This window comes from Neoarius graeffei, chromosome 10 (assembly GCF_027579695.1).
Source record: "Neoarius graeffei isolate fNeoGra1 chromosome 10, fNeoGra1.pri, whole genome shotgun sequence".
NCBI classification, from domain to species: Eukaryota; Metazoa; Chordata; class Actinopteri; order Siluriformes; family Ariidae; genus Neoarius; species Neoarius graeffei.
The window spans coordinates 79,091,779-79,117,686 of NC_083578.1; the positions used below are offsets into that span (position 1 = coordinate 79,091,779).

At 41.0% G+C, this 25,908-nt stretch overlaps 1 protein-coding gene across 1 annotated transcript; it reads left to right on the forward strand.

The window, feature by feature from the left end:
- The first annotated feature begins 149 nt into the window (after positions 1-149).
- On the forward strand, positions 150-23,733 carry ampd1 (adenosine monophosphate deaminase 1 (isoform M)). Its single transcript, XM_060930911.1, has 15 exons — positions 150-283; positions 9,660-9,822; positions 12,786-12,888; positions 13,958-14,123; positions 14,614-14,833; positions 15,063-15,192; positions 16,290-16,484; positions 16,720-16,851; positions 17,031-17,194; positions 18,228-18,354; positions 19,242-19,405; positions 19,751-19,871; positions 21,033-21,206; positions 21,931-22,041; positions 22,328-23,733. The coding sequence occupies exons 1-15, from the start codon at positions 262-264 to the stop codon at positions 22,481-22,483; spliced, it is 2,148 nt and encodes a 715-aa protein (XP_060786894.1). The 5' UTR covers positions 150-261; the 3' UTR covers positions 22,484-23,733.
- Positions 23,734-25,908: the final 2,175 nt, after the last annotated feature.

Below are 25,908 nucleotides of genomic sequence, written 5' to 3' on the forward strand. Positions count from 1 at the left end.
GTTGTCATCTTGACATGCTTTACAATCGAGCCTTAGCTGTCAGATCGAGCCTAAAATAGAGCTTGGTGCCTCCTGCGCTCGTCTCCTGTGTGGGTACATGGCTCTGGTTACACTCGCCAGCTGATGTTTCTTATTGCAGTTGAACACGGCTGAGCCATACACTTCCCCACTGCCAGCGCACGGCGTGTGTATGTATGTGTATGCGAACATCTCTGTCTATCTACAGGGAGAAGGTGCTAGTGTTAGCGACACACCGCCACAATGCCTAAGGTTCAATTGCCAGGTGAGTGTCTGACAGCACCACCCAGGGAAACCTGTTTATACGTTTTGCAACACAATTGTGTGACCTTTTTTTATTTCTACAACTGAGTCCATGAAGCTTCAAACATCTCTGATGTATAACCCAGAGGTCTGCGGTGCTAATAATGTTGTTTATTTGAATATCTTGGCGATCAGGATATTAACAGGATACAAACGGCTTTGAATTTACATTTGAACACCATGTTAACTAGTTTGGGTTGGTTTTATAGCTGCAAGCATAAATGGAGCTGTGTAATTTTTTTTTCTTTTTATATATTGAAAAGGGTTTGCCAGAGTACCATACTTCCTAACTACAACCGTTTTGATACTTTTGAGAACCCCTAATCTAGAAGAATGCAGACTGTAATGCAGGAAAGTACTCGTTCCTATTGTAAGCTATAATTAATGACTATGAAACTACACATTTAGGAACGTTTAGTACGAGATTATCAGCAGTTCATTGTTTTCCACCACCTCCTGACACTACAATTGTTTTCTCAGGGGAGTCCTTAGGCGTCACGATTTTTATATCACCTTCCAAGCTGCTGTTTTTAACGCCACAAGTAATTAGATGGGTTGAACTATAGTAAAGCACCCTAGAATGGACAATCATTCATCTTAACAGCTTTGTGAAATCTTACTAATGTGGAGACTTCTCTTTGACTAAAGATAAGCCACATCATCATACCAGCGCACGAATGATGGGTTAATACTAGCTCACTGTATAGGTCAGTAGTCAGAACTACAGGTCTGTTTGAGGCATAGCCTTGTCATTTAGTCCAAAGTCGATGGAATGAGACCAGACAGGGACGTCCTGGCCACCTGCTCTTGTCCTTGCTCTGCTGTATCTGACAAGATGATTCGTGGCTGTGAAAGGTAGAAGCCAGATTACTGTTTCACCCTCCAGTCTGGATAAGTAACATAAGAAAACAGTCTACAAGATGCATGTGCTTCTGGATTTCCATGGACCACAGGATTGACATGATCTTTATTTTTAGAGTTGGTTCTGGTGCCAGAATAGCCAACTATTTCATATGGACTTCAGCATTGGGCACTTAGTTTATGGCTGTTTCCCTGCTTAAAGACATCTAATGCAATCCACCAATTAATCGCCAGGGTTTACCTGTATTTGAACAGGTACAATTCCAAAAAAGTTGGGACACAATGTGAATATTTGCAAATCATGGAAACCCTATATTTCATTGAAAATAGTGCAAAGACAACATATCAGATGTTGAAACAGAAATTTTATTGTTTTTAGGAAAAATGTGTTCATTTTGAATTTGATGTCAGCAACATGTTTCAGAAAAGTTGGGACGAGGCAACAAAAGACTGAAAAAGTTGTGTAATGCTAAATAAAAATAATTTGGTTAACTGTCAACAGGTCAGTAACGTTATTGGGAATAAAAAGAGCATCCCAGAGAGGCGGAGTCTCTCAGAAGTAAAGATGGGAAGGGGTTCACTGCTCTGGGAAAGACTACATGGGCAAACAGTGCAACAACTTAAGAATAATGTTCCTCAATGTAAAATTGCAAAGAATTTGGGGATCACATCATCTGTGGAGGGTGGCACGGTGGTGTAGTGGTTAGCGCTGTCGCCTCACAGCAAGAAGGTCCGGGTTCGAGCCCCGTGGACGGCGAGGGCCTTTCTGTGCGGAGTTTGCATGTTCTCCCCGTGTCCGCGTGGGTTTCCTCCAGGTGCTCCGGTTTCCCCCACAGTCCAAAGACATGCAGGTTAGGTTAACTGGTGACTCTAAATTGACCGTAGGTGTGAATGTGAGTGTGAATGGTTGTCTGTGTCTATGTGTCAGCCCTGTGATGACCTGGCGACTTGTCCAGGGTGTACCCCGCCTTTCGCCCGTAGTCGGCTGGGATAGGCTCCAGCTTGCCTGCGACCCTATAGAACAGGATAAAGCGGCTAGAGATAATGAGATGAGATGAGACATCATCTGTGGTACATAATATCATTAAAAGATTCAGAGAATCTGGAGAAATCTCTGTATTCAAGAGACAAGGCTGAAAACTGACAGTGGACGCCTGTGATCTTCAGACCCTCAGGTGACACTGCATTAAAAGCAGACACGGGTCTGTAGCGGAAATCACTGTATGGGCTCAGGAACACTTCAGAAAACCATTGTCTATGAAGACAGTTCATTACTGCATCCACAAATGCAAATTAAAACCGTATGTAAACAATATCCAGAAACAACACCACCTTCTCTGGGCCTGAGCTCTTTTACAATGGACTGAGGCGAAGTGGAAAATTGTCTCGAGGTCTGACGAATCAAAAGTAGAAATTCTTTTTTTTTTTTTTTTAGAAATCATGGACACCATGTCCTCCAGGCTAAAGAGGAGAGGGACCATTCAGCTTATCAGTGCACAATTCAGAAGCCAGCATCTGTGATGGTCTGAGGGTGCATTAGTGCACGTGACATGGGTAGCTTGTACATATGGAAAGGCATCATTAATGCTGAATGATATATACATGCTTCAGAGTAATGTACTGCCATCCAGACAAAATCTTTTTCAAGGAAGGCCTTCCTTCTTTGAGCAAGACCATGCCAAACTGCTTTCTGCACATATTAAAACTGCATGGCTCCATAGTAAGAGAGTCTGGGTGCTAAACTGGCCTGCCTGCAGTCCAGGCCTGTCTCCCATTTAAAACATTTGGTGCATTATGAAGCGCAAAATATGACAACGGAGACCCTGAACTGTTGAGCAACTGAAATTGTATATCAGGGAATGGGACATTTCTCTTTCAAAACTACTGCAATTGTTCTCCTCAGTTCTCAAATGTCTACAGTGTTGTTAAAAGTACAGGTGATGCAACACAGTGGTAAACATGTTCCTGTCCCAACTTTTTTGAAACATGTTGCTGACATCAAATTCAAAATGAGCATATGTTTTTCAAAAAGCAATAAATTTTCTCAGTTTCAACATTTGATATGTTATCTTTGTACTATTTTCAATGAAATATAGGGTTTCCATGATTTGCAAATGATCAAATTCTGTATTTATTTACAGTTTACACAGCGTCTCAACTTTTTTGCAGTTGGGATTGTAAATCACTAAACTGTGCTGGATTCAGGACTTGTTCTGATGACCTTTGCTTTAGTGTTTTCTTAGCTCTAAAAATTGGACTTGATTCAGTTAATCATTAACTGTTTTGTTGCCGTTTTTAGCCATATGTGCTGTAGCAAGGAAAACAGCACAAGGGGTTTTCTAGGACTGGAATGGAGAACCACTAATTCTCAACTTACCTCTTTTAGAATATGCAAAAAGGGTTAATACTGTAATCATACATCTGTATTAAGGTGATCACTTTAGACCTGTAGAACATTGGTTTCATTTAAAGTCTTGAGGAAACCCCATACTATACGCACATTTTTCTGATCTAATTCACCCTGTTGAGTCACTTACTGTATGAGCTGAGTTAATTGGGGTAGAGGAGAAACATTGTCCATTTGATTGGAACTGAGAACCTGGTTGGCACAATGGTGTAGCAAGTAGCATTGCTGTCTCACAGTTCTATCCTGAGCTTGGGTTACCATCATGTTCTCCCTATGTCTGCATTGGGTTTCTTCTGGGTTCTCCAGAATAGGCTACGGATCGACGGCTACTTTAATCATGATGATGAATGATCTAAGTAAAGCTGCAACCACCACACTCTTAGAGGACAAGGGTTCCTCAATGATGTTTAAGGGGTCTAGCTTCCTGTAAAGAGTCTACTTGGAATCTTTTCTGAAACAGAAACCAAAGAATCCTTAATCACTGAAGAACCCTTGTTATCTTAGGAAGTAGTGGTTGAAGCTTTACCTTTGATAATTAATTAATTGTTCTTCAGTGATGGTCAAGTTCCTGCTTACTGAAAACATTACTTGGTATATATTTAGAAATAAATAAACCATTTTGAAGGGTTCTGAAGAGACCCCTTTCTCCCAGAAAACTGAAGGATGTTCAATAGGACTTTTGTTGTAAAAATGTAGCCTTTATTCATATCTAGCCACATTCGAACTTTTGGGTGAAGTTCTTTGACTTGCATGAATAATGCATTAGATGCATGTACAAAGTATTTGAATTAAGTCTGTGTCAAGTCTGAAGAGGCTTTGTTGAACAACATGGTTCCACCAAAAGCCATTGTCATCTTTGTGAGACCAGAAGAGCAGCTGGATGTGTTTCCCTACTTGTGCCAGCTAAGGATCATCACAGTTCGAACAGCCAATTAACGAGAATAAGTTTAGTCATTGATGTCACCAGGGATTTTGTCAGAGTGAAAAATAGAAACACTTCAGCTGAGAAAAAGCTGAAATGGCAGGGCATTCGGGGACCTCCATCAGACAAACCTCCCATATAGTACACTGTAATAAAAAAAAAAAAAATTACCTTATAAATGTACACTATTTTACTTCCCTGCTAGCAGGTAGTTACTATAGTTGCTGTAGTTAATATTTGGTTACAATAATGGCATATTGTACTGTATTTTCTAACTACATATTAGTAAACATATATTATTGTAAAACCCTGGTTCTATCCTGAGCTCAGGTTACTGTCTGTGCATAGTTTCTATGCATGTTCTCCTCCAGGTTCCTGCCACGTTCCAAAAACATACAGGTTGATGGACTGGCGAAACTAAATTGTGAATGTGTGGGCATGGTAACTTGCGATGGACTGGTGTCCTATTCAGGGTGAATTCCCACCTTGTGCCCAGTGTTCCCAGGATAGACTCGGCATCCACCATGACCCTGACCATGACAAAAGCAATTACTGAAAATGAATGAATGAAAACCTTTGTATCTCAAGGGGGGACCAGGCCTGGGACTAAAATTCACGTTATATACACTACAGATCTTGGTAAATCTGGTTCCATGCTTTACATTTCTTTTTCATTTGCCCTTTCTCCTTGCTCTCTGTCCTTGTTTAATTGGGACATTTACTACTTCAGAGGAGGGACAGTGTAAGTATCAGGGATTTGTGGGAGGGGGGGATGCACATTTGAGCATGCTCTGCTAGATACTGTATATCCAGTTTGCTATTCACCAAACTCTGAAAATTATAGAATTGGAATAATTCTATAATTATTCCAATTCTATAATAGCTAAAGATGGATAGTACTTTGTGGGAACAGATACTAGTGCATCTCAAACAATTAGAATATCATGAAAAACTTCAATATTTTCCATCAGTTATTTAAGAAAGTGAAAATTCAATATATTCTAGACTTACTACACATAAACTAAAACATTTCAAGCATTTTTCTATTTTAATTTTGATAATTATGACCTACAATGCAAAAAAAAAAAGTCAACCCAGCCGTCTACCAGGAGATTTTAGAGCACTTCATGATTCTGTCTTCTGACAAGCTTTATGGAGATGCCGATTTCCTTTTCCAGCAGGACTTAGCACCTGCCCACAGTGCCAAAACTACTATCAAATGGTTTGCTGACCATGATATTGCTGTGTTTGATTGGCCAGCCAACTTGCCTGACCTGGACCCCAGAAAGAATCTATGGGGTATTGTCAAGAGGAAGATGAGAAACGCTCAACCCAAAAATACAGACGAGCTGAAGGTCGCTATCAAAGCAACCTGGGCTTCAGTAACACCTCAGTAGTGCCACAGACTGATCACCTCCATGCCACACCGCACTGATACAGTAATTCATGGTAAAGGAGCCCCAACCAAGTACTGAGTGTAGAAATGAACATACTTTTCAGAAGCTGGACATTTCTGTATTGTAAATCCTTTTTTTGATTGATCTTAGGGAATATTCTAATAATTTGAGATAATGGATTTCTGATTTTCATGAGCTATAAGCCATAATCATCAAAATTAAAACAAAAAAGGCTTGCAATATTTCACTCTACATGTATTGAATATAGAATATATGAAAGTTCACCTTTTTTAATTAAATTACAAAAAAATTGAACTTTTTCATATTCTAATTGTTTGAGATGCACTAGTAGAGTTGGTGACTAAGGAGTGGCTTGTGTCCTATAGTGGAAAAGTGTGTTTTCCCTTTATTTATTGTTCACCATTTACATATAATGTGCTTTATCCAAAATACAATACATTGTGCTGTGCCATGAATTTTTAAAGTTTTGACCAATTAATCTCATTTTGTGATTGGAATTATTTCAGTCATTAGTTTGTATTATTACTACTGGTGACATAAGTTGAGTCCATTATGGGGGTGAACAGATAAATGGACAGAACTTCATATAAAAGTTCATCACTCTGTTTTTTTTCTACCCACCATTTTCTTTTCTTTAAAAACATACTCTAATTGCCTAATGATTGTATCATAATCATTCTGTAGTAAGTAGTAGCCTAAGTAGTAAGTCAAGGTAAGTACATACAGGGTATAATCTTGTATGGTATAATGTGTGGGTGTGTGTATGTGATGATATGTCTTCATCATCACCTGATGAAGCTCCTTGCGTATGAAGTTAAGCATCTTCAAGATTCTACCTATATATTTAAATAGTTTTGGTTAAGGATTACTAGGTAATTGAATGACTGAAAACCTTCTCAGGCACCTTGGGGTCCTCTCATGACTTCCAGAAGGGTTAACGTAATTGGAACACCTCCACTGTCACATTTTGTAGTGTTACAGCATTAGCTGAAATGCTAAAAGAGGGCAATATAAAGTAGTGTGCAAGATTATCGAAAATTCAACTCTCTAAAAAAGGTATTCACACCTGCTAGTTACATAATTAGTTGAATGGAGTTGTCCTGTTCTTGAAGAAACAGCATCATGAAAAACACTACAAAATGTTCAAGAGGGTGAACACTTACAGTGATGCTTGAAAGTTTGTGAACCCTTTAGAATTTTCTATATTTCTGCATAAATATGACCTAAAACATCATCAGATTTTCACACAAAGTTCTAAAAGTAGCTAAAGAGAACCCAGTTAAACAAATGAGACAAAAATATTATCCTTGGTCATTTATTTATTGAGGAAAATGATCCAATATTACATATCTGTGAGTGGCAAAAGTATGTGAACCTCTAGGATTAGCAGTTAATTTGAAGGTGAAATTAGAGTCAGGTGTTTTCAATCAATGGGATGACAATCAGGTGTGAGTGGGCACCCTGTTTTATTTAAAGAACAGGGATCTATCAAAGTCCGAGCTTCACAACACGTTTGTGGAAGTGTATCATGGCACGAACAAAAGACAATTCTGAGGATCTCAGAAAAAGTGTTGTTGATGCTCATCAGGCTGGAAAAGGTTACAAAACCATCTCTAAAGAGTTTGGACTCCACCAATCCACAGTCAGACAGACTGTGTGCAAATGGAGGAAATTCAAGACCATTTTTACCCTCCCCAGGAGTGGTCGACCAACAAAGATCACTCCAAGAGCAAGGCATGTAATAGTTGGCGAGGTCACAAAGGACCCCAGGGTAACTTCTAAGCAACTGAAGGCCTCTCTCATATTGGCTAATGTTAATGTTTGAGTCCACCATCAGGAGAACACTGAACAACAATGGTGTGCATGGAAGGGTTGCAAGTAGAAAGCCACTGCTCTCCAAAAAGAACTTTGCTGCTCGTCTGCAGTTTGCTAAAGATCACGTGGACAAGCCAGAAGGCTATTGGAAAAATGTTTTGTGGACGGATGAGACCAAAATAGAACTTTTTGGTTCAAATGAGAAGCGGTATGTTTGGAGAAAGGAAAAACACTGCATTCCAGCATAAGCACCTTATCCCATCTGTGAAACATGGTGGTGGTATCATGGTTTGGACCTGTTTGGCTGCATCTGGGCCAGGACGGCTTGCCATCATTGATGGAACAATGAATTCTGAATTATACCAGCGAATTCTACAGGAAAATGTCAGGACATCTGTCCATGAACTGAATCTCAAGAGAAGGTGGTTCATGCAGCAAGACAACGACCCTAAGCACACAAGTCGTTCTACCAAAGAATGGTTAAAGTAGAATAAAGTTAATGTTTTGGAATGGCCAAGTCAAAGTCCTGACCTTAATCCAATGGAAATGTTGTGGAAGGACCTGAAGCGAGCAGTTCATGTGAGGAAACCCACCAACATCCCAGAGTTGAAGCTGTTCTGTACGGAGGAATGGGCTAAAATTCCTCCAAGCCGGTGTGCAGGACTGATCAACAGTTACCGGAAACATTTAATTGCAGTTATTGCTGCACAAGGGGGTCACACCAGATACTGAAAGCAAAGGTTCACATACTTTTGCCACTCACAGATTTGTATTATTGGATCATTTTCCTCAATAAATAAATGACCAAGTATAATATTTTTTGTTTCATTTGTTTAACTGGGTTCTCTTCATCTACTTTTAGGACTTGTGTGGAAATCTGATGATGTTTTAGGTCATATTTATGCAGAAACATAGAAAATTCTAAAGGGTTCACAAACTTTCAAGCACCACTGTATGCAAGGCATTGTACAACAGTCCAGGATGCATGCATTAACTTAACTGAAGACAATTTATGATGCACTTGGGATAACATTACTGTTTTCATAACTTAAATGTAAAAGCGTTAGTGTGGAATTAACACACCTTTCCTCGGTCTAACCTGCTGCCTCCCTTTCTCTTCATCCTGGTTTATGGATCCTGTATGTTTGCTTCTGGCCAAACACATTTTCAGCTCAAAGTAAGTATATTAAAGCACCTCGCTTTGTGATTGACCTCGCCTTTTTTATGCATTTAATTCACAAGAAGCTTTAGCAGTTAGAAGGGAACCACTCAGCATTTTGACATAATTACATGACAAATGAATAAACTACATGGAGTTGCTGGGCCAATTCATGTATAGCTGACGTGCATGAAATTTTCATTTAGGTTCCCTGCGATTTTAATAAACCGTAGTTTCGATTTGAATGGATGGCTTGAAGCTGTAAATAAGTGTACATGCCATCGTGTAAATCTCTGCATGGCTACGATGAATGTTGAACTTCTCTGCCAGTGCCAGCTGTCGATATTCCGGCTTCATTGGGGTGTCGTATTGCTCCATCATCTGCTTTGCACACAAGCCTTAGATTAAGAATGATTTTAAATTGTCCATGCATAAATATAGATTGGTACACACTGTGCATAGTATGCAATTTGCTAGCAATTTTTTTGCATATATGAATCATGTCTGAAATTAAAAAGAATATACAGTACATATAGCATAAGCAAAATGAATAGCATGTCTTGTACTTGCATAGGAACATAAAGGCTGGTACTTTGTTGTTTTGTTATGTCTTTGCCTTGAAGAACAGTCAAGTCTTCAGCTTCTCCTTTATCCATCATCATCACCTGTGCTGATTACACCAATCAGTTTTGGGTGTTAGTGTCCTAGCACAAAAGTCATGACAATAAAACATGTATGTGTCTTTTTTTTCATTAGAAACAGACGATCGTATGCGAGCCTTCGCTGAGAAGGTGTTCGCCTCTGAAACCAAGGATGAAGATGTCCGTGAGGAGATCTCCCTGTTTGGAGTGGCTGAGTGCCCCATTCTCAACCAGGAGCTGGCACACCATGTAACCATGGATGATGATATTGAGAGACGGTGAGGAAAAACCCTACAACATGTAACAACAATAAAAGTATGCCTTGCCAGAGGTATATTCTTTCATTAACTCTTTACCCCTTAAAGCAGTTGCTATAGCCACCCTTGTACAGTGGGGCAAAAAAGTATTTAGTCAGCCACCAATTGTGCAAGTTCTCCCACTTAAAAAGATGAGAGAGGCCTGTAATTTTCATCATAGGTACACTTCAACTAAGAGACAGAATGGGGGGAAAGAATCCAGGAAATCACAGTGTAGGATTTTTAATGAATTAATTGGTAAATTCCTCGGTAAAATAAGTATTTGGTCACCTACAAACAAGCAAGATTTCTGGCTCTCACAGACCTGTAACAACTTCTTTAAGAGGCTCCTCTGTCCTCCACTCGTTACCTGTATTAATGGCACCTGTTTGAACTCATTATCAGTATAAAAGACACCTGTCCACAACCTCAAACAGTCACACTCCAAACTCCACTACGGCCAAGACCAAAGAGCTGTCAAAGGACACCAGAAACAAAATTGTAGATCTGCACCAGGCTGGGAAGACTGAATCTGCAATAGGTAAGCAGCTTGGTATGAAGAAATCAACTGTGGGAGCAATTATTAGAAAATGGAAGACATACAAGACCACTGATAATCTCCCTCGATCTGGGGATCCACGCAAGATCTCACCCCGTGGGGTCAAAATGATCACAAGAACGGTGAGCAAAAATCCCAGAACCACACGGGGGGACCTAGTGAATGACCTGCAGAGAGCTGAGACCAAAGTAACAAAGGCTACCATCAGTAACACACTACGCCGCCAGGGACTCAAATCCTGCAGTGCCAGACGTGTCCCCCTGCTTAAGCCAGTACATGTCCAGGCCCGTCTGAAGTTTGCTAGAGAGCATTTGGATGATCCAGAAGAGGATTGGGAGAATGTCATATGGTCAGATGAAACCAAAATAGAACTTTTTGGTAAAAACTCAACTTGTCGTGTTTGGAGGAGAAAGAATGACGAGTTGCATCCAAAGAACACCATACCTACTGTGAAGCATAGTGGTGGAAACATCATGCTTTGGGGCTGTTTTTCTGCAAAGGGACCAGGACGACTGATCCGTGTAAAGGAAAGAACGAATGGGGCCATGTATCGTGAGATTTTGAGTGAAAACCTCCTTCCATCAGCAAGGGCTTTGAAGATGAAACATGGCTGGGTCTTTCAGCATGACAGTGATCCCAAACACACCACCCGGGCAACGAAGGAGTGGCTTCGTAAGAAGCATTTCAAGGTCCTGGAGTGGCCTAGCCAGTCTCCAGATCTCAACTCCATAGGAAATCTTTGGAGGGAGTTGAAAGTCCGTGTTGCCCAGCGACAGCCCCAAAACATCATTGGTCTAGAGGAGATCTGCATGGAGGAATGGGCCAAAATACCAGCAACAGTGTGTGAAAACCTTGTGAAGGCTTACAGAAAACGTTTGACCTCTGTCATTGCCAACAAAGGGTATATAACAAAGTATTGAGATGAACTTTTGTTATTGACCAAATACTTATTTTCCACCATAATTTGCAAATAAATTCTTTAAAAATCAGACAGACAATGTGATTTTCTGGATTTTTTCTTCTTCTCATTTTGTCTCTCATAGTTGAGGTATACCTATGATGAAAATTACAGGCCTCTCATCTTTTTAAGTGGGAGAACTTGCACAATTGGTGACTGACTAAATACTTTTTTGCCCCACTGTATATGTATATACTGTTCACCCTGAGAACATATTTGCAAGAAAAAAAGTCTAAAGACAAGGTTTTGACTAGGTTTTAGACAAGGCATCATATGTCGTCATTATGGGATATACATGGGGTCGTCATATTTCGTCATTAAGGGGTAAAGAGTTAAAATACACTGTATGGCCAAAAGGCTGGGGTCAACTGGCCACCACACCAATACAGTATATGGTTCTTCCCCAATCTGTTGCCACCAAGTTGGAAGCGCACAATTGTATATGTCCTTGTATCCTGTAGCATTACAATTTTTCTTCTCTAGAACTGAAAGGTTGTACACATAGAAAGAAACTAGCAGCAATATTATGACCAGAGACCATGGAATGTAAATGAAATTCGGCAACTTGTAGTGATGATAGGCTAAATAATCGTTGGCGACACAACTGAAATGACTGCCAATGGGAGCAAAGGATACTACTGACTGACCAATAAATATACAAGAGTGATACTGAGGCAACCAGAGCCTGGAATATCTACTAGCAACCAATTGACATCTACAAATGGGCAGCAAGTGAATCGCTTTATATGTGTACACCCTTTAAGGGGTCCAAACCTGTTCTGACATGACAATGCCCATGTGCACAAAGACATGGTTTGCCAAGGTTGGAGTGGAAGAACTCGAGTGGCCTGCAAAGAGCCCTGACCCCCTCTATGCACCCCCTCTATCTGGGCTGGGTTTGACTGTAAGTTAGCAAATGTCCTACTAGTACAGATGTCTAGCTAATATTGGGAAACCACTACTGAATGTTTATTATGATCTAACATATTGTGATGTTTATCAGTTAGCTAAGAACTTCCAGGTTCATCTGTTCTAGCTATCGTATCCCTGTAACTGTAGCCTGTTCAGTTTGCAAGCTATAATACCTAACTTGGCCAAATTAACAAGCACACATTAGCCTTCAGTTACAGTGTCATTTTTAATCTTCCTAGCTAGTAACAGCTAGCAAACTTCTTTGGAATAAAACTTTGTAAGATGACACTGAACACCCTGAAGGATAGACAGTAGGAGGAATATGAGGGATAATTCTCAAGTCACTTTTTTCCTTTTCTCTGCACCTGTACCAAGCATATAACAGGCTTAAAATAACATGCAACAATACAATGAATGACAATATCATCATCATCATCATCATCATCAATATTGTCATTAATAAACATACCTTTGACATTATTGCTATCCTTACCTCTGATTTTAACTCTCTGACAGCAAGAAGTATATCCATCGCTCCCAACAGCTGGAAGACACACCACTCTATCTCGAGGTGCCTCATTTCCAGAGGGTGACCATCACAGGAGACTATGCTGATGGGGTATGTTGACATTTGCAAACCCCTGAGTCTGATAAAAACCAAGCAGGAATGTTCCATAAATTTCTGGTTCCTTGAAAATTTTTAACCTAGGTTCTTGATCAAGGAGTCATGTAGTCAGTTTCACTATTATCTCCACCATAATGCACTTAAAAACAAACCATGTCTTATGCAACATTATGTGTTTACATGAAATATGCACAGGACATGGCGGTATGGTGGTTCAGTGGTTAGCACTGTCATCTCACAGCAAGAAGGTTCTGGGTTTTAACTTCAGCCAACCTCAGCTGACTGGGGTCTTTCTGTGCAGAGTTTGCATGTTCTTCCTGTGCTTCCATGGGTTTCCTCTGGGTGTTCCAGTTTCCACCCACAGTCCAAAGTTATGTGGGTTAAGTCAACTGGCTATTCTAATTTGCCCATAGGTGTGAATGTGAATGGTTGTTTGTCTTTGTGTTAGTCCTGCAATAGATTGGCCAGGGTGTACCCCATCCCTTGCCCAAAGCCAGTTGGGATTGGCTCCAGCTTCCCCTGTGACCCTAATGGATAAGCAGTATAGATAATGGATGGATGGATGGATGGATGGATGGATGGATGGATGGATGGATGGATGGATGGATGGATGGACATGACAACCTCCTGCACATCACTGCTTTCATTTGGAACAGGAATAAGTCACAGGATAAGATGATGTTCTTTGGAGCGAGAGGTCATTCTGAGATTGGATTTCAGGAATCTTGGAATCTAGTCATGACATTTAAAATGGCTATGAAGGGGGGACACAAGCATGGAACCTTATTTGGCAACATGCAATTTTATATGCCATCTCTGTCTATTCATCAGTATGGTGAATCTTTATTGATAAAGTACCAAATCATGCTTTAAATTTACAAATTGCCTCTAAAAACATTTTGCCTTACTCCCTAACCTGTACTCTTATGGGATTTCCCCCTAAATCATTGTGTAAATATTTGTAACTAGCTGATTTTACCTTTAATACCTACTGCAAATTATAACTGTTTGATTTAATACTATATTAAACCACTCAATCTATAACAATCTGTTTTTCTTTCAGGTGACAATGGATGACTTTGAGGTGGCCTGCAAGGGTCTGTACCGTGCTTTGAGCATCAGAGAAAAGTACATGAGGCTGGCTTTGCAGAGATTCCCCCAAACTGCATCTCAATACCTACATGAGCTCGAGGAGGAAAAGTGGAACCCAGAGGATCAGGTGCAGCCAGGTAGGGAAGAGACCAATCTAGTGCTTAGTACCACAGTACTGTTGAATTCTCGATTCTGATTGGTCAGAAGGTGTTGATTAATGTTCTATAACAGCAGCTCTGACAGTGATTTTCTACAACAGCAGGTCTGACAGTAGTTCTGGCTGCAAAGCAAGTCACAGGTTTATATTCGTGTGCTTATTTCTGTAGTAACAACTTACACAGGGATTTTAAGAAGCAGGAAATGTCGTTCTTTAATACCTTAAATATCGCCACCATTGGGAAATCTTCTGGAGATGCGTCACACCAAGCCACATCACAGCACCCTCATCGCTGATTACTTTCCTGTAACAGCATGCCCAGAGTTTTTTTTTTTATTCCATTAACAAAACAATGCAATGTTCAGGTAAACCTCCTGTTTCTGAGCAGTCTATATAGTTAACACAGTGGTCATTTCAACTCGATAAAACACATAATATGAGTGCATAACAGTGTATATTGTGTGTGGCAGTCTTCAGTTCACCTCCTAAAGAAGGAGAGGATCCTTTTAACACCAAGTCTCTGGCTTCTAATGCTGGCTACGTGGCTCGCATACGGGATGGAGTCATTTATGTCTATAAAGATGCAGCAGCTGCAGATAAACACCAGCCATTACCCTTGCCTGCTCCTGATTATGCCACCTTCATCGATGATATGAACTTCCTCATCGCCCTCATTGCCCAGGGCCCAACGTGAGTTCTCCAAAATATTTTTTATATATTTGTAGTCCACAATAAAACAAAGACCAAGAATCAGATGTTTGATGTAAATGGTTGATAGTCTACACAGTATAATAGATAATACAAAACCTCAAAATCACAATAATTAGAGTGGCTCTAGAGTTAGTGAAATTGTATTGAATACTTATAAAGGTAGTTGTTTCCATGAATGTTACAAGTGTATTTGATTGGGCCTTTTTAGAAAGACATACACTCACCGTCGTCTGAGATTCCTCATGTCCAAATTTAACGTACATGAGATGTTGAATGAAATGGAGGAGCTGAAGGAGCTGAAGAAAAACCCCCACAGGGACTTCTACAACTGCAGGAAGGTACTGCAGATCTAAAGATCTTATCCGCATTAGCTTTTATATATTGACAGCTAAGCTGGAACTTTAAAGCTGCTTTTACACGGGTACTTGCACTTGACCAGGTTGTTCTCAGAACAAGTTGCCCCAGTACAACAGCCCATCTAAACACAATTTGTTCCAGAACAATTTGACACCAAAGGGGCACAACTTCCTTCCCTTTTCGAGGTGGTGCAACTTGTTCCGGAACATCTTGTTCCAGGCGCAACTTGTTCGTGCTTACCGTCTAAACACAATCACTGGCAAGTAGGAGGGCTCATGCATGCACAGTAGTGTTCATCCGGGGCATTTATCATACGGACAAGACCGCTTTGCGGCAGATTCAATAGTTAGTTTTTCACGAGTGTGTTTGCTTATTAAACTTCATCTTTAGACGATACAGTCAAGCAATCCCCAAGCCAAATGCAATGATAACTGGCCTAAAGAGGATGTTCTTACACTCATCCAGTTGTGGGGAGATGTAGATACCCAGCTGGATTTGGAGAAATCGGGCCACAATGAGTTGATTTACCGTCAAATATCCAAGCGTTTAAACCGAGAAACAAGCAGTGAGAGGACAATAAAGCAAGTTAAAAACAAGTTAAAAGACTTAAGAAGAAATTAGAAAACATGTAAAGACAATGACAACAGGGGGGACGCCATGGCCTAAAAGTTAGAGAAGCAACTTTGGGACCAAAAGGTCACCGGTTCAATTGCCTGGACCAGCAGGAATGGCTGAAGTGCCCTTGAGTAAGGCACCAAACACCCAACTGCTCCCCAGGCTGCTCTGGATATGTTGTACGTTGCTCTGGATAAGAGTGTCTGTTAAATGGCATTAATGTAATGTAATGTAACAAGTAAGTAAACCTGCCATTTTGCTTCTGATCAATGATTTGCGCATGCACACTTATGTTCACCTGTCTAACTTCCAGTCTGCCACTGATAGAGCGTGAGTGTGTAAAAACGAAGGAAAGTGGGTGCAACTTGTTCCAGGCGCAACTTGTTCCCACTGCCTGTGTAAAAGCAGCATAAGAAAGTTCTTTTGTCTGTATTTCAGTCCCTTGTTTCTGCTTTGTCTGCAGGTCGACACTCACATTCATGCTGCTGCCTGCATGAACCAGAAACATCTTCTGCGCTTCATCAAGAGGTCCTACCACGTCGATGCTGACCGAGTGGTGCACAATATCAAGGGCAAGGACATGACCCTGAAGGAACTTTTCGCCTCCCTCAATCTGCATCCCTATGACCTGACCGTGGATTCACTGGATGTGCATGCTGTAGGTTCTATTCTCACACCAATGGAATCCATATGGCTGATTGGGTCTAACCCTGCAATTAAAAAAAAAAAAATGCTATTAAATCCCAGTTGAACCATCTACACCCTTGGTCATTTCAAGGGTTCTAAGACTGTGCTGGCAAAAATGTATTACTCCTGGTGATAACTTGTGAAACCGGTATGTTTAGACCTCTGACTTTTACACTGTCATCTGATCCTCAGTCCTGTTTCTCCAGGGTAGACAAACCTTCCAACGCTTTGATAAGTTCAATGCCAAGTACAACCCTGTAGGGGCCAGTGAACTGCGTGACCTTTATCTGAAGACTGAGAACTACATTGGAGGAGAATACTTTGCCACCATCATTAAGGTGAGAAGTTGAAGGTACACAGTGAAACTACCAGCTCCTATGAGTTTAACATCATCGTTGAATAGCTATCCTTCATTTGCGTTTGGAAAAACGGGCTTTTCATTAAAAACTCCAATAATATCTAATCGCAGCTAATTAGTTGATTTAGTGGTTGATCAGCTTGGATCTTTGTGACACAGGAAGTGGCAGGTGATCTCGAGGATGCCAAGTACCAGTATGCCGAGCCTCGTCTGTCCATCTATGGTTGCAATCCCAATGAGTGGACAAAACTCTCCAGCTGGTTCAACAAGAACAGGGTGTTTTCCCTTAACCTCAAGTGGATGATTCAAGTCCCCAGAATCTAGTATGTTCTGATAATGTTTTGCACATTAAACACGTAGAAGCTGTATATGTCCAGACCAATTTGTCCTGGAATCTTGTGAAATATGGTAGAATTGTATGTCTTTAAAAGGTTTCGATAATTATACATGCATGGAGTATTGTTCACATTTACAGCCAACAAGTTTGAATTTGTTTAACTCTTTTCTTACATTACAGGCATTTAGCAAACTCTTATCCAGAGCAATGTAGAACATACCCAGAGCAGCCTGGGGAGCAGTTGGGGGTATAGGTGCCTTGCTCAAGGGCACTTCAGGCATTCCTGCTGGTCCAGGGAATCAAACCAGTGACCTTTTGGTCCCAAAACTGCTTCTCTGACCATTAGGCCATGGCCTCCCCATGACCACAGTCTAATTTTATGCGTGTATTCATAGTTATTTATAAAACAGAAAATAGTACAAGTTTAAAAAAAATTTTATGAACAGGTGTGCCCAAACATTTGAGTGGTAAATTATTAAAATGGGGCGGCATGGTAGTGTAGTGGTTAGCGCTGTTGCCTCACAGCAAGAAGGTCCGGGTTCGAGCCCCGTGGCCGGCGAGGGCCTTTCTGTGTGGAGTTTGCATGTTCTCCCCGTGTCCGCGTGGGTTTCCTCCGGGTGCTCCGGTTTCCCCCACAGTCCAAAGACATGCAGGTTAGGTTAACTGGTGACTCTAAATTGACCGTAGGTGTGAATGTGAGTGTGAATGGTTGTCTGTGTCTATGTGTCAGCCCTGTGATGACCTGGCGACTTGTCCAGGGTGTACCCCGCCTTTCGCCCGTAGTCAGCTGGGATAGGCTCCAGCTTGCCTGCGACCCTGTAGAACAGGATAAAGCGGCTAGAGATAATGAGATGAGATGAGATTATGAAGACGCACTTTACACACTATATTCCACTCTATAGCTCTTTTGCTATGAGTGCCTACCTCACATTTTTTTATCCATATCCAACATTTTTCCAGTCCCTAATGGATTTAAAATGGCTTGTAAATCATTATGATTCTGTTGTCTCCTCATCCAGTGACATTTTCAGAGCCAGGAACTTTGTGCCTCACTTTGGGCAGATGCTTGAGAATATCTTCATGCCCATTTTCGAGGCCACCATCAACCCCCAGTCCAACCCTGAACTGAGCATCTTCCTGCAAAATGTAAGCGACTCAACAAGAGCAATACACAACCTAAAGTCATTCATACATACAGTATACAAATAAAGTCACAAAATAAGTAATAAACGCCACATTCCTAGTTATTGTGTTATCCATCCTCCCATCTCCAGTCTAGTGGTTTTATTCCTACAGCGTATCCTGAAATAAGATTTTTTTAAAAAGGCAAAAATCAATCCTACTTTGACACTCTCAGACTCAGAGGAAGATTGTACATGACATGTCAGAAATGTCATGAAGAATGGGCAAAGACTAGGCAAGCATTCTGACAGTGTTAGAACAGATATGTCAGGATGAATAATAGGAGGATTGTGGGTGAACCCAAAAGCTTTACAAAGGATAGACAAGAGTTTGTAGGCAGTTATGAGGGAAAATTAATATCACATTCAGAAATGACGTGCTGCATTGTGCTGCAAAATGGTACAATTTGTCCACGACTAATCCATTATATAAACATAATTTTAAAAATTGACTATCTTGTTATTTGTGAAAACAATGGTAAAATCTAACTTTTAATTAATTTTGTCACCTTCACTTAAGGATATGGAAATGTTTTCACTCAACTGTCTGTCGTACACTCTCAGAAAATAAAGTACATTATTGTACCTTTAGGGGTACACCAGCTTGTCACTGGGGCAGTACCCTCTACCCTCTGTCTCTGTACTCTTTATATACTGCATATGAACTTGTATGTACCTTTTTGGCGCTAAAAAGGTTCACATAGTTACCTTGAGGTCTAATAATGAGCCCTAGAGGGTATATTAGTGTAGATTGTACCTTGAGGGACAGAAATGGACTCCTAACGTATCCCTATTTCTGACAGTGCACTGTCTGAACAGTCTATGGGTACATCTTTCCTTTCATGTTCACAGATCACAGGCTTTGACAGTGTGGATGACGAATCCAAGCACAGCGGTCACATGTTCTCTACAAAGAGCCCTAAGCCAAATGAGTGGGATGGTGTGAAGAACCCATCTTATACTTACTACATCTACTACATGTATGCCAACATTGCCATGCTCAACCAGCTGCGCAAGTAAGTGTCAAGAAAACAGGAAGTGGAGCATGAAAAATACCACCCAAGTCCCAACTGTGATATGAATTTAATTAGTTTGTTTTGGGTAGATAAACTTACTCACTTACCTCAGTCGGGCCCAATGTCATGATCTATATTTGGTCCGTACTACGCTAGTGCCAGTGGTACCTAAGCGTAGGGGTCACCTCTCCTCCAACACTGATGGAAAAACCTGTATATAGATAAACCTGGTGGATGCAGTTTAGACCAGCAGAGGTCCTGAAGACTTAATAGAGCTGCTTTGATAACTCGGAGATAACTCTAAATTGTATAGTTCTGTAATATGTGTATTTGTGATTTTTTCAGGGAGAGAGGAATGAACACATTCCTGTTCAGGCCACATTGTGGAGAGGCAGGAGCTATCACCCACCTGTTGGCCTGTTTCATGACAGCTGACAACATCTCCCATGGTCTCAACCTCAAGAAGGTCAGTGTGTTACCTGTTTGCATTAACAGGTGGCGCCAGTTACAGCTGTATTTATTCTGAGAACTGATGCGGTATTGGGTCAGAATTGAATGTTCTGTGCTAGTGACCAGATGTTTGTTCGATTACTAGGATTGCCAGATAACCACTGTTGGGACTGTTAAGCATGGCTGTTAACACTGTAAAGCCAATCTCTTTTGAATAAAAGTATCTGTTAAATAAATAAATAGATAAATAATAGATTTAAAATGATTAGAAGGAAAAATCTTGGGTATAAAAAGCATATCTATAAAACATATCTACAGTATGAAACAGAAATATGCATTTACAGACACAGGGTTATATAATATAAATGCAGACAGACATAAAAGACAGAGTAAAACATCAACTCGCCCTAACCATCACTTTAGTATATTTATACCTGAAAACCCAAAGTACAGTGCAGATTGCCACTAATCATCCTTCACAGTCTAATATGTAATATGTAAACACCCAGAAGTGTGAAGTTAGAAGTAAATAATCAATGACGGGGTTGAGTGATGCGGCCAGATATGACGCAAAGTTAATGTTACCACCCCAACATTGATTATTATCCTACAAAAGCACATTCCAAAGTGTTTTATTTCTCTTATACCACAGCGAAAAGAAAAAAAAACTTAAAAGGAACAGCTTTGCCCTTGATTGTGCAAAGTGCTCACTCTGGAGATGCCTATCGAAAATGCTAAATAATTATCTCCTCACAGAAAACATTCAACAATTACACACAACCTTTTCAAACCATTTAAAGGATTTGGAGTCCCTGTGACTCCCATATGGAGTCCCTGTGTAGGTCGCTACTACAGAAACAGTAACAGGAGAATGAGTGCATTAATATTAACCAAGGGTTTGTCTTGCAGCCATAACTACGGTCTCAGCTGGGGTTGTAGAACATCAATTGGTGAGTTTTGAATTGGGGGGGGGGGAAGGTTTGTGAGCGTCACAGGATCCATGTCTCAACCTTAGATGGTCACATCCCACGACATGGCATTCAAAATCAGTGACCTCTTCCCATGAAAGTTCGTTCTTAACCATGTTGAGTGATGAAAAATACCAAGCTCGCTATAAGACTAGTTTGGAAGTCATTCAACACATAAAATGTGTTCTGTATATCTCTCTGTCCCATAGAGCCCAGTCCTGCAGTATCTGTACTTCCTGGCCCAGATTCCGATTGCCATGTCTCCTCTTAGCAACAACAGTCTCTTTCTGGAGTATAACAAAAATCCACTACTGGAGTTCCATAAGAAGGGCCTGATGATATCTCTGTCCACTGATGACCCCATGCAATTCCACTACACCAAGGTAAGATATGACTGGGCCAGAAAAGAAAAAAAAAGTTGCAGTGCAGTGTAATAATATACACTGACTGGCCACTTTAATCGGAACTTGTTCCTGATTCTAAGATTCCTGTTCTTAGCTGGCAGGAGTGGAACCCAATGTGGTCTTCTGCTGTTGCATGCTGAGATGCTTTTCTGCTCACCATGGTTGTAAAGACTTGCTATGAGTTGCTATAGCCTTCCTGGCAGCTCTAACCAATCTGGCCATTTTCCTCTGACCTCTCTTATCAACAAGGCGTTTGTTTCCATGGACAGAACTGTCGCTCAGTCAATGTTTTTTTGTTTTTCGCACCATTCTGTGTAAACTCTAGAGACTGTTGTGTGTGTGAAAACCCCAGGAGATCAGCAGTTTCTGAAATACTCAAACCAGTCCATTTGGCACCAACACCCATGCCACAGTGAAAGTCACACTTGAGATCACAATTTTTTCCATTCCGATGTTCGAAGTGAACATTAACTGAAGCTATTGATTTGTATCTGCATGATTTGATGCACTGTGCTGCTGTCAAGGAATTGGCTGATTAGATAACTGCATAAAACCGCAGGTGGATGGGTGTACCTAATAAAGTTTAAGTAAGTATAAATGTAAGTAAACATAATGGCTGGGGGCACTAATGTGCATAGAATAGTGTAGGGAATCTTTGGAAAAAAATGTAAAATGGTGAAGTAAATATGCTTCTGTCCTTCAGGAACCCTTGATGGAGGAATACGCAATTGCAGCTCAGGTGTTCAAGCTCAGCACCTGTGATATGTGTGAAATTGCAAGGAACAGTGTCCTGCAGAGTGGCCTGTCACATGAGGTATGGTTTATTATTTTGAGTATCAGTTTTATGGCACACTTAACTTGACTGAGTCCATGTGAATAACACCTGCTCATCGACAATAAATAGACATTACTGAAACTAGTCTTTGTCAATCATTGGGAATCATTAAAGTTTACATGTTCATCGTAGTCTACTGTACATAAAATGTACATAAATACAACTATGTAAACCTGTGTGTGATTTAGATTACAAATTGATTTGCAGTATTTCTTTTTCTATCGTTAACAATGGATATCGACAATTTAATTCATCCCCCCAACAGGAGAAGGTTCGGTTCCTGGGTACTAATTATTTGAAGGAGGGTCCAGGAGGCAATGATATACGCAAGACAAATGTGGCTCAGATCCGTATGGCCTATCGCTACGAGACTCTGTGCTATGAGCTTGGCCTCATTAAAGAAGGCGTCATGGGTGACTAAATGGTTATAAACTCTTGCTCTCTAACACACACACACACACACACACACACACACACACACACACACACACACACACACACATGTGCCTTAATCTGTAGCATCTAACTTTATATTTTAGACCCACTGATAAATAATTGGTTAAGTTAAAAAATGATTAAAGTTAATATTTTGTATACAGAATAAAATAGTATACAAAACGAGATGTAGTTTTGGACAGATCACTGTGGATTTTCGACTGAACAAACTTGTCAAGCATGGAATAGCACTAAGTCATGCCATCCAACATCTTTTACCATTATATAACATCAGATTTCATTAAATTTTTGAAGGTGTAAACAGGACAAGATCGAGTTTCTTCATACAAGTTTATCTGCTGTTCCATTATATAATTGTGGTTCCCATTATAGGGTCCTGGGAATCTCCAAGGGTCTGTAGCATTAAAACAAATATATTTATTTGTTTGTTTGTTTATTTATTTATTTTTAAGGTTTCAAGGAGATGGACATCACAAACATACAGAGCCCCTGAAGTCCCAAAAGGTGACCTTTTTTTTTAATCTTGTGGGAACAAGTTATTACCTCATGTGCAAATGTTAACAACTTGTGTGCACAAGATAAACTAGAAGGGCATTCGGTCGAGCGCATATTTCCGCCAAGCCACAGAGTATCAACATCAAAATCAAATCATGACTTGAACCTAGGACAATGCTAAAGTTGTCCACCAAATTTCACCAAAATCCATTCAATATGTTTTGAGTTACCTGGATCTGCATACATATCTGGATCTTGGATCCACATATATATCCAGATTTGCATCAAAATCTCATCAATTGTTCATTGGCCCATGGCTGACCTTTCCTAAAAATTTCATCAAAATCTGTTCACTCGTCTATTTTTTGAGTTATGTTGGGAACAAACAAAATAAATCCTGGATCTGTATACATATCTGGAGCTTGGCTCCACATACATATCTGGATTTGCATCAAAATCTAATCACTTGTTCCTTGGCAAAATATTAATATAAATATTTAATCAAAATCTGTTCAGTACTTTGAGTTACGCTGGGAACAAACAAACAAACGGAGGCGAAAACATAACCTTCTTCAACAAAGTGGGTGAAGGTAAAAAATATATCGCAGTTCACGACTTTAGGGTCTCCGTACAGTCATCTCCAATCAAAGTCTTTACAATTTTTATCATTATTATTTATCCAGGGGCGGCACGGTGGTGTAGTGGTTAGCGCTGTCGCCTCACAGCAAGAAGGTCCGGGTTCGAGCCCCGTGGACGGCAAGGGCCTTTTTGTGCAGAGTTTGCATGTTCTCCCCGTGTCCGCGTGGGTTTCCTCCGGGTGCTCCGGTTTCCCCCACAGTCCAAAGACATGCAGGTTAGGCTAACTGGTGACTCTAAATTGACCGTAGGTGTGAATGTGAGTGTGAATGGTTGTCTGTGTCTATGTGTCAGCCCTGTGATGATCTGGCGACTTGTCCAGGGTGTACCCCGCCTTTCGCCCGTAGTCAGCTGGGATAGGCTCCAGCTTGCCTGTGACCCTGTAGAACAGGATAAAGCAGCTAGAGATGAGATGAGATTATTTATCCATCCATCCATCCATTATCTGTAGCCGCTTATCCTGTTCTACAGGGTCGCAGGCAAGCTGGAGCCTATCCCAGCTGACTACGGGCGAAAGGCGGGGTACACCCTGGACAAGTCGCCAGGTCATCACAGGGCTAACACATAGACACAAACAACCATTCACACTCACATTCACACCTATGGTCAATTTAGAATCACCAGTTAACCTAACCTGCATGCCTTTGGACTGTGGGGGAAACCGGAGCACCTGGAGGAAACCCACGTGGACATGGGGAGAACATGCAAACTCCACACAGAAAGGTCCTCATCGGCCGCTGGGCTCAAACTCAGGACCTTCTTGCTGTGAGGTGACAGTCAGTGCGTTTACATGCACATAGAGAAAATCGAATTTCTTCCGTAGCTAGACTGAAATCGAAGTTCTAAATGCCATGGAAACACCTTAGCTCGGCTGAAATCGAACCGAACTGGATTTCTCGTAATCGAGCTACGCGACCTAGATTATGCGATTGTAGCCGAACTACTTAGTGCATGTAAACCCTATCGAGCTACGTAGTCGAGCTACTTACTTCAGCACTGCCCCTTCCGGAAGTGACGAGTGACGAGACCACAAGCGGGAAGCACAACAGCCTCGGTTGGCATGACAACAGTAGTAGTAGCGAGCAGCATCCATCTTCTCTCTCTCGATGTTGCTGTCCTCGTTGTCGTTCTTCTTGTGAACACGGAACTGATAACTTTGTTTATACTCTTGAATAGCTCTTCATGACGACAACCGGAAGTGTACCAACACGATGGGGCGTGTAGCGCCACCTGTGGCTCGGGTGCACAATGTACCTCACACAATAGCTCGATTTCCTTGTGTGCATGTAGGATTGGATTTCTCTGGCACCCCTGCTGGGACCCTTAGCTCGATTACTGACAGTAGCTCGATTTGGATGTGCATGTAAACGCACTGACTGGTAACCACTACACCACCTTGCCACCCCCATTATTATTATTCATCTCATCTCATTATCTCTAGCCGCTTTATCCTGTTCTACAGGGTCGCAGGCAAGCTGGAGCCTATCCCAGCTGACTACGGGCGAAAGGTGGGGTACACCCTGGACAAGTCGCCAGGTCATCGCAGGGCTAACACATAAACAAAGACAACCATTCACACTCACATTCACACCTACGGTCAATTTAGAGCCACCAATTAGCCTAAAATGCATGTCTTTGGACTGTGAGGGAAACCCACGCGGACAGCATGCAAACTCCACACAGAAAGGTCCTCGTCGGCCACAGGGCTCGAACCCAGGGGATTCTTGCTGTGAGGCGACAGTACTAACCACTACACCACCATGCCGCCCCTGTTATAATTATTATTATTTAATCAAAACAAATATAATTAATGTCAAGTTCAATCTGTCAGTGATATAAAGTCTTTGTTTTAATTATGGAAAATTGGAAAGTTTAAAAAGCTGGCCCATAAATAAATATGATACGCACAATATTTGGGAGTGCCTAAGAACTTTCAATATTTAGTCATTTATGTTCATGAAATAAATCTGTGAAAACTGATCCGCTGATCTAAAAGCAGCAGGTCAGTGTGGGTTGTTGTTGCTGTTGTTTTCTTCTGTGAATGGACTCTGGATGTCACTGTTGGAAGCCTTTAAAATAGTTTGGGTCAATAAATTCTCATGAAATAAACAACTGATGATTATGTTTCATTCTTGTTTTGGTCTTTATTTCTGCTCACACTGGATGTAACTGATGTATTATTACAAACACAACCCAGTGCATTTCCCGTTTAGATCAGCAGGAGAGGATGAATGATAGGAGAGGGTTTCATGGTCACAG